The sequence below is a fragment of the Nanorana parkeri genome, unplaced genomic scaffold (genome assembly GCF_000935625.1).
Source record: "Nanorana parkeri isolate BGI_ZX_2015 unplaced genomic scaffold, ASM93562v1 scaffold1051, whole genome shotgun sequence".
Lineage (NCBI taxonomy): Eukaryota > Metazoa > Chordata > Amphibia > Anura > Dicroglossidae > Nanorana > Nanorana parkeri.
The window spans coordinates 319,779-329,326 of NW_017307319.1; the positions used below are offsets into that span (position 1 = coordinate 319,779).

Here is a 9,548-nt window from a genome sequence, read left to right on the forward strand (position 1 = left end):
TGTGGTTCTGCTGTTGGCTTACGTCACTGCCCTGGCGGTACCAGGACCATAGACTTCTATAGCACCATCTCCGGCCTCGGGACACAGCCCTATAGAAGTCTATGGGGCCCTGATGCACAGGCACAACCAGAACAGCGAAGACTTGCAGTGCTGGATGTAAACAGCCAGCAGAACTGCCTCCATTCCATCAAGGTAAGTGTGCATCTGTGGAAAAGGGAGTTTAGGTTGGCTTGGGTCAGAGGAAGGGGACAAAAGGACACATGCACTTTGTTTTAAAGTGTATTGGCCTTTATAGTTGTAGTAGTATGTATACAGTAGCAAGTATGGTGCTTGAGCAAAACTAAGTCTCATTATACGAGGAACCATAACTAAAATTAGAGTTGCTTGCATGAAAGTATAACAGAATTTTTATCTTTATGTACAGTTGTGTGAAAAAGAAAGTACACCCTCTTTGCTTCTGTAAGATCATTGTTGATGTTAAGGTGCCCATACACCTGCCCATTATCGTACGATAATCGCGGGTGATCCCGCGATCGTACGATAATCGGCAGGTGTATGGGCAGGATGCGACCGCTTCTATTGTAAGGTCTCACAACTTTCGTCTTCCGAGCACGCTGGAAAACCTGCCGAAAATCGTACAATAATCGGCAGATGTATGGGAGCAAGCGTACACTGCCCTCTCAGCACTGCAATCATCAGAAGCCCTCCCCTCAGCCTGTCCAAGATGGGCAGATCGTACGAAATTTTAATCACCTTACAACCATCGCACAACGAAAGTCGTGCGATGGTTGTAAGGTGTATGGACTGCTTAATGCCTCCTTGGCGCTGTGTTAACACACACCTGAATGCTCCAGACCAGCAAACTGTTACAACTTCGGCTTTCATAGAGGTGGTCACACTTCCTGATGATCAATTAATCAAGGGCAATTGATTAGCAACACCTGGCTGCAACATAGCCTGTTCTATGGAAGCAGTAGGGGTGTACTTAGTTTTTCCATCACGTCTTCTCCATTTTGGCTTTGTTTGTAAAATAAATAACGACTCAGTATAATATGTCATGTGGTGTTCATCTGAGGTTATATTTAGTAAATATGATTTAGTAATTATGATTTTAGTAAAATCATCTGGTCCTTAGCAGGTCATAGATTTCGGCAAATACTATTTACCTAAATCTATGACCTGCTAAGGACCAGATGATTTGTGTGATGTCTTGATACGTAAAAATGTAGAATTCAATGAGGGTGTACTTTCTTTTTCACACAACTGTTGTTTGTGAGTATCAATATATCCTAAAAATGTTCTGCCTCTTCCCGTGCAGGTTTATCAAGTGCTCACCAGAAAGCCGACCAGATTTCTCAGCATAACAGAAATGATACTACATCTTCCAACAACTTGACCAAAAGGAAGCCAGCAGCCGAATCTGCCTCCGTGCCTCCAAACCCTCTCCTATCCTTCTTCTCATCATCCAACAAATCAGGTTAGTACTCTGTGTGGTAGAAGAGGATTTACCCTTTTTTTGTTTAGATTGCCTAGGTTGGTGGCAATCAACCACTGCCAATCCCTCCACTGGCTTCCAATAGCCCAAGGGATAAAATTCTAAATATTACCAACCACTTACAGAGCCATCCACCACTCTGCCCCAGGCTATCTCAATCCTTGTCTCAAAGTATCACCCTAACTGTCCCCTCCGCTCTTCCAAAGACCTCCTGCTTTCCAGCTCCCTCGTCAACTCCTCCCATACTCACCTCCAGGACTTCTCTAGAATCTCTCCCATCCTCTGCAACTCTTTATCCCAACCTGTCCGTCTATCTCCCACTCTGACTGCCTTTAGATGATCCCTTAAGACTCATCTCTTCAGGGAGGCCTATCCCACCTCAAACTAACCACTCAAGCATCACGTTCGCAAACAATTAATCTCCTCACAGCTACCTCCTCATGTATCGCTTGCCCTTCCCTTTTAGATTGTAAGCCCTCAGGGGCAGGGCCCTCCTTACCATCTTGTCTTGAATTGCATTGTGATTCTAATGTCTTCCTTATATTGTAAAGGGCTACGCAAACTGTTGGCGCTATATAAATCCTGTATAATAATAATAATATGGCCAAAGGGATGTGGACACCTCTTTAAATGATTCAGTACAGGGGTTTCCAGTGAAGGGTACTCTTTATGTTGTAGTATACAAATACTTTTTAGACAATTGTGGGCTTCCAATCTTATGGCAACAGTTTGGGTAAGGCCCTTTTCCGTTTCCTTGCATTTTTCTGACGAGCTGCACTGTGCATGGCTGTCAGTTGCAGCCAGGTTTGGTTGATTTCAGTGCCCGGTTTGTTCTGTCCTGGTTATTCATGGCAACCTGTAATATTAAACCTGCCAGACACAGCAAAGTGAAGAAACCTAAAAAGAACAGCAATGTCAATGGAAACAAAATAAAGAACATCCCAGCAGTTGTTGAACTTTGGCTTTGCAATACCCGTGTTGGCTACAGGCTCCACACGTCCCTTTATGACGCACGCATGAAATAACGGGATATCTGCCGTCCAGATGTGGAGATCATTTGGAGGGATATGCACACAAAAAAAGAAAAACTGGTCTGCACCGTGAGTTTCCTGTAATTAATGAGGACCTCTTTGAAAACGTCTTCTCCGGGAAGACGGCTAAGATGGGGGCCCAGATGTTGTCTAAAAAAAAAAATCAAATCTTTTCTCAAATCGCCCTGCGGCAAAACTAAACCGATAAACCGCATAATGAGTTCTGAGTAATTAAAACCGGGCTTTAATATTTAAACAGGCACGTCGGTCTAAGTGCCCTCCTTGCTGTATAAACGTAGGCCCATGAGCCGACATATGGAAAATATAAGTCGTGTTTTAAGCGATGAGGAGATCTCTGGATGCATTGCGTGTTTACATAAGATGGCTCGCTGTTGTTATGATGCACGTTGTATAATCTCAACATATGAAGAAAGAACGCAGCTAAACATCCCTGGAGGCAGGAGATGGCGCTTGGAAAAGCCGACCGCCAAACAATTTCCTGAATGTTGGTTGCATGAACAGTATAGCGTGTATTGTGCAGTGAGATTCAGATTTCTATTATGCCAGGTTCTCTTTAAACCAGCGGTCGCCAACCTTTCAGACCTCATGGACCACTAAATTCATCATTTTAAATCCCGCGGACCACTAATATGGATTTTTAAAAAATATATATTCTCATATTTTTTGTTTCCTCATATATGAATATATTCGTGTGTGTCTGTGTGTGTATATATAGATACACACACATATGAGAATATATTCATATATGAGGAAACAAAAAAATATGAGAATATATCTACAGTATACATACATACATACATACATACATACGGGTGTGCCTGCAGGAGTGGCAGTGCTGGTGAAGGGAGGGAGCGGTGCCGCCGGCCCCGGCCCAGTAATAGTCTTAATTGTTTCCTCCCCTATCGAATCTGCCACTGGCCCTGGGGCACGTGCCCCCCCTAGCTTCAGCACTGCCCCCAACCACCCTGTTGCCTCCCCTTCCCCCACACTGAGCCACTATTACCTGGCTGCTCCCCACTTTTTCTATGTCCCGCAGCCTGCTCAGTCCGGGTACTGACGAGATGCCCCGCCTCCAGCAGAGCCCGCACTGTACTGAGAGCTGCGCATTCCTTGTGACAGCCGCTGCTTGAGTCAGTGAGAGGCAGCCCCGGAGCCTCGGTGCCACTTCAATGATGGTCCAGCCTGCACGGCATCAGAGGGGCCCGAGGACCAACAACATTTTCTCATGGACCACTGGTTGGTGACCGCTGCTTTAAACTACTCTTAGGGCCCAGTCACACCATAAAGAGCGTTTGACCTCTGGAACGCAACCCGGCTAGCACACTTTGTTTTGTGGTGCATTGAAGTCAATTGCACTGCAGCCACGCCCACAGTGCGATTGCTGGCACCGAACGCGTGGCCAGTTAGCGCCTGCATTCTGGTCAAGTGCGATCTGCAAAAATGCTGCATGCACTACTTTTTTGCAATCACTCACAAAACTACCCCCTACCTTCTGGGGTGGAAGGAGGTGTGGCAGATCACTGCAACCACGCCCCCCAACCCGCAGTGCGATCACCGGCACTGACTTCAATGCACCACCAAGCCCCCTTCCTCCCCAAAACAAAGTGAGCCGGCCGGGGTGCGTTCCAGAGGCCGAACACTTTGGAACGCACTCTTTATGGTTTGACTGGGCCCTTAGGACAGGTTCACACCATTTTCCAGTCCAGATCTGGTCCGGAAAATGGTGTGAACCTGCCCGCAGATCCAGTGCATTCAAGGCCAGACAAAATGAGACAAGTAGTATTTGTCTGGTCTGATCTGGAACGAACTGCGCTGGTGTGAACAGAGGACAGAAATAGCATAGGGTTACATTAGGATGCATTTTGGGTCTGGAAACAATCTGGCCTGGTCTGGAGATGATCTGGATGTGGTGTGAAAGGGCCCTTAAAACAGAACTCCAGCAAAATCTAAGAAGATAACATTGAATAATCCATTAAAGCTAAAATAAGAAACCAACTAGATGTCCTCAGTCTGGCCAAAGTCATTCAACCCACTTCCTCTGAGCCCAGGATGTCCTGGAGATGCCCGAGCCTTTGACTGGAGAGTGAAAAGAGAAGCCGCATAGTGATAAGTTCATCTCTGTCAATGTGCTCTCTCCTGGTATCAGCATGCTTCTTGTCAGCATATGAAGTGATTGGCTCCATGTGCTGCTTCTTCTTATCAGACTCCAAACCTGCTGTCCTGGAACTGCACGAGGCTGATCCCGGGTCAGGTTTAGGGGCTTACACTATTTGCATTTGAAAAATGTCTTTTATTTCAGCTCTTATAGAAATGTTACTGCATGAATACATTTCGTAAGTGTCACAATATAACAGTCATTAAAGGAGAACTATGGGGTTAAGTCTTTTCCCCATAGTTCTCCTTAGGGTAACGGGAGGACACAAACTAGCGTCCTCCCGTCACCCTAAGCTCAGTATACAGCTCGCGGTATACTGCGGCGTCTCAGTCCGCCCAGCTGCGTGAGTGACAGCTGGCTCTGCCTATCTAGAGGCAGAGCCAGCTGTACCCGCCCCCTCCCCCGTCCGTTCCGCCAGTCAGCGCTGGAGGATCGGAGCGGGGAGGGGGGAATCCAGCCCCTCCCCTGTCACGGCAGAGAGCCGTGACAGGATCGAGAGGTGAGTGAACGCCGGTATGTGTTCGCTCACCTCCCGATCTACTGAGACGACCTGTGACAGTCTCATTGTCACAGGTCGGCTAGAACTATGAGGTGAGTGAAAAGCACTCACCTCATAGTTCTCCTTTTATCATTACAATGCCATCCCTCAGCACCAGTCCGGGGACTTTGTCTAGGCTGAGATGATTCCATCAGTCTCCTGCAGGCGGGAGGAAACATACCCTTAGTCTTCCCCAGTAATCACACTCTGCTCATTTTGTAGCAGGTCGTGAAAGATGTCTGAGCAAAGATGGCTTCCTCCTTCTGGAAAGAAAAGCAGACGAAGGCATTGTCAGGGGGAGTGCTGTGATCTCTGTGGAAGGTAATAAGTATCTGTATAGCTGGCCATACACTATTCGAGATTTGGGTGTGCGGCCCTGCTGTCGCCTCTCCGTTAGACGAAAATTAATTTTTCCAATTTTTGTTGAGAGAGCCGGGCCAATATTGTCAGCCGTACAGTGATTGCTGCCAGGACACAGCAGCCTGCCAAGGAAGACTCTCGTGGCCCAACGAGAAATAACACCGAGTGTTTGGCCAGCTTGCGTCTTTCACGTTACATAGCATGCGTATCTGATCCATCGTCCACGTTAGCTTTATATCTTGCTCTCTGTTCACTTGATTGATTGCCTAAGTTTATTCATTCAGTATAGTACATATAACCATGGACATCAGAGTCCTCCCTGAAGGAAGGACGATGGAAGCCAATGACTTACCTGCAATATATTTGTAGAATGTTAAAATATTAAAGTCAAAAGGTTTTTAAGCTATTTCAAATGCTGATGAAATCACTTACAATGGATGCTGCTGCTTGATGTTTAAAGGTCTAGCTTCCTACAGAATCAGCCGGGTTCCCTTAGCATTGGCCCTGATATCTTGTTTTAAGGTGGCTACTTTCCCTTGCAGGGTCCTATGGAGCTACCTTTGTGTGTTAGTAAGCTGTGTCTGTCTCCACAAAGATGCAGGCACAGCAAGGCAAGCCAGTACCCTGCTCCCCTCATCTCCCTTCCTTTCTCTTTTACTGTCCCTTGTACATTCACAAGCCCAACCAAGGCCCGGTCTCGGGGCAGCAAGGGGGTGGAATTCCTATCTCCTGATGCCTGGAAAATGCAGTTCCGGGCGGGGTAGTTGTTTTCTACACTTAGCCGCGCTTTGGGGAAGCAGAGCGAAATGTACAGCGGGGGAAGCTGCAGCTTGTTTTGTACAAGTGATCTCGGTGATCACTTGTGTGTAGCGTGCAGGTCTGCCATTCTCCGTGGGGGGTTGGCGGCGCATTGAGGAACTTGGCCTTGGGGCAGCAGAGAGAGTAAATCCGGCCCTGTGTACGGGGATCATGTACTGGACAGGAAGTTTAGGGAAGCTGAGATGAGAGAGTTGCAGCTGTTTGGAAACACCAAGTGTTTGGGCAAAAATTTTAAGAAATACTTTGCTGGGCCTGCAGTCATTATTGAGAAATTGAGAGTTTAATACTAATTTATCCCCACATAGTATATTTTTGGCATCTGGGTAATAAGTGGAGCACCCCCAAATCAGGGAAGTCATGGAGAATATGCAAACTCAATGCTAATAATATATGTATTGAGCAGGGCCGCCCCTACCGTATATGCCGCCTGATAGGGTGAGGGGAGTGTGCTGCTGATAGTATTTCTCCTGGGCGGAAGCTTTGCTGATATTGGTCTTCCGGGTGGAGGGGTGTCAGGGACAGATGCGGTGGGATGGGCGACTCTGTTAGAGCCGTACTGTCAGCAGCTCTCTATCCCAGCTCATTCACATCACTGGTTGCCAGGAGCTCAACGGTACGCCAGCCAGATTGTCCCGCTCAGCTCTCTGGGGACTGATGTCAGTGAGCTAGACAGGAAGTCAGACAGAGCGTCACTGATCGCTAAGAGCTCTTAGCAACCGAGGCCACTGTGGCTCCCTCCCCAATGAGATGCCGCCTGAGGCGACCACCTCAGGCAGCTTCATTATGGTGGTGGCCCTTGTATTGAGCATTGCGCTGAGGGCCTACATGCTGTAAAGCTTCATTATGCTGACCTCCAGTTTCTTTACTGTGCTATACAACTTTGTATATTTCTAGCTTATATGTTAACAGGCTTTTCATATTTATCTTTAACAGCCAACGCCTCACTTCGAAACCGCTTCAAACGATGTGAGATCGAAGCCATCCAGTCTGAGGTGAGGAAAATGTGCAACTACGATAAACTCCTGTCCACCAAAAAGAACATGGATCACGTGAACAAAATCCTAAAGGCCAAGAGGTTACAGAGACAATCCAAGACCGGCAATAACTTTGTGAAAAAAAAGCGAGGCCGCCCTAGGAAACAGCCCATCTTGTTCGATGATGACTCCAGAGACCAAATGCCCATCCTGGAAAAATGCGTCGACCTCCCCAACAAACGAGGTCAAAGGTTCCACTCCCAGGAGCAGCAGGGGAAATGTCAGGATACGGTAATGGACACCATCGAGGCCGTCATACACATGGCCAGAGAAACTCAAAATCCCCGCTTGCAGAATTCCCGCGGGAAGCGGAGACTCGTCGAAGAGGAGGAAGTCAAGACAAAGCGCCATCGAAAGAGACGAGGGGAATCGGACATTTCTCACTAATAAGCGTCACCTTTGAGTTGATAATCAGGCTGACCGTAGACTTTAATGGGGTAGAATAACCTCCTACTGAGGCTGCAGCACCCAATCTTTTTTTTTTAATGTTACAGGATGACAGCTTTTTACAGTGGGGTTTTGTACGGCTTTTGACTCTAGACTTCAAACCTCTATTTTCATGCTATGTCATATGTTATGTCGTGTGTAGAAAAAAAACGACGACGGCTTGTTTTTGGATGTGGCTTTTCGTTCCAGGATACTGAACTAGGCTTCTGATTTCTGGTGGAAGGTTGGTCTTTACTGGAAAGTTGCAATCCCTTCATTTTCACTCATAGAACAAACGGTTTCTAACGGCCAGTGACAATGGGGAAGAAAAAAAAACAGAAGCTATCTGTAGGAAAAATAGGACCTTGCTTATATTATAACCCCCAGCTATGCCTGCTCAGTCAGGTTGTAATATAGGTGAGGTCATCTTTAAACTGCCAATCTTTCCATAGTAGGACACACTGTGTTGACAAGTCCCCTTCCTAATTTCTTAGATTGATGACACAGATTTACATGTACCTCAGACTACATGTAGACATCGATGTGTATGAAATTTGTTGGAAATATCAACTGATATGTATCTTTTTCATATGATACTCTGAATGGAATATCGACACTAAGTGGTCTCGGCCTTACCTAGCTGGACCATGTGTCCCATCATGAAGCATAGATAGGCCTTTTGTTTTATTTTGATTTTTTTAGTTTCTTTAATATGAGATGTTGAATAAGCTAAAGTCTAGGAGATGCCTTCTTTCAAGTATATCATTAGAAAACCAATTTATCTGAATGTTTATCCAGTATGTAACCTAATGTTTGCCGTGCTCAGATGTTTTTATTTTCCATACTTTGATGCCTTCTCTGGATGTTTGGACAGTAGACATGATGGTAGCAAAGTTGACTTCGGGCAATAAGCATTTTGGCCGGGTTGAAATTTTTTAGCCTATTACCAACAGTTTCTAGATCTGCATGTCTGTCGAGCAGTTTCCCAAAATGAATTCTATGCTGTAAATCTCAGTCAATCCGGCAAGTCAATCCGGCATCCTTCACGTATGACCTTTGGTGTTCTGCGTTGGCTTTTACGAGAGATTGGGTGGGTCGTTTTGGACACCAAACCCAACTTTTAGCCCCAGGTTTAAACTGGTTGGTGTAAACAATTAACAGAAGGGGAACTGGTAACGCAACCACCAACGCCATCAAAAAACAAAACTACACCACGTGGTCAGCTTGGTTCCCGGGTTTCGGGGCATAAAAAGTCATTAGAGCTGCTATTGAAAGAAGTATTTTGAGGAAGTTTGTGGAAAGTGATAATTCCGTTGCCTAAAGTAGTAGTAGTCCACGATGAACAACATAAGTTGTTTGGCGACTATACACTATAACAAGTGTTCTTACGGTATATAGGATTTTCCCTCTTTAGCTCTTTAAAGTGACTCTGTCATGTCCACAAAACAAAAACTGCTGATGGGTACACACTGCAACAACGTCCAGTTCCCCGCTCTGCCTGAATGCGTGGCTGTTCAGATCAGGCAACGCGCTGATACTGTCAGAGGTTTGCCTGTTCCCTCCTGCCCCCCATATTACTATTAGCCCATCACTATAATGGGCTGTATCACTGAAAAGATTCTGTCGGAGGGGACGGGGCAAGTTTTGACATTGTCACAAAGTTCTGAAG

At 46.2% G+C, this 9,548-nt stretch overlaps 1 protein-coding gene across 1 annotated transcript in view; it reads left to right on the forward strand.

Annotated features, from left to right (window-relative positions):
• Positions 1–8,740, forward strand: part of SETBP1 (SET binding protein 1) — a 175,627-nt gene extending 166,887 nt beyond the window's left edge. Inside the window, exons 8-9 of the mRNA XM_018567453.1 lie at positions 1,329–1,477; positions 7,353–8,740. Of these exons, the coding sequence (XP_018422955.1) occupies positions 1,329–1,477; positions 7,353–7,840 (637 nt within the window). The 3' untranslated portion in view covers positions 7,841–8,740. The remainder of the gene's footprint in view (positions 1–1,328; positions 1,478–7,352) is intronic.
• The last annotated feature ends 808 nt before the right edge of the window (positions 8,741–9,548 follow it).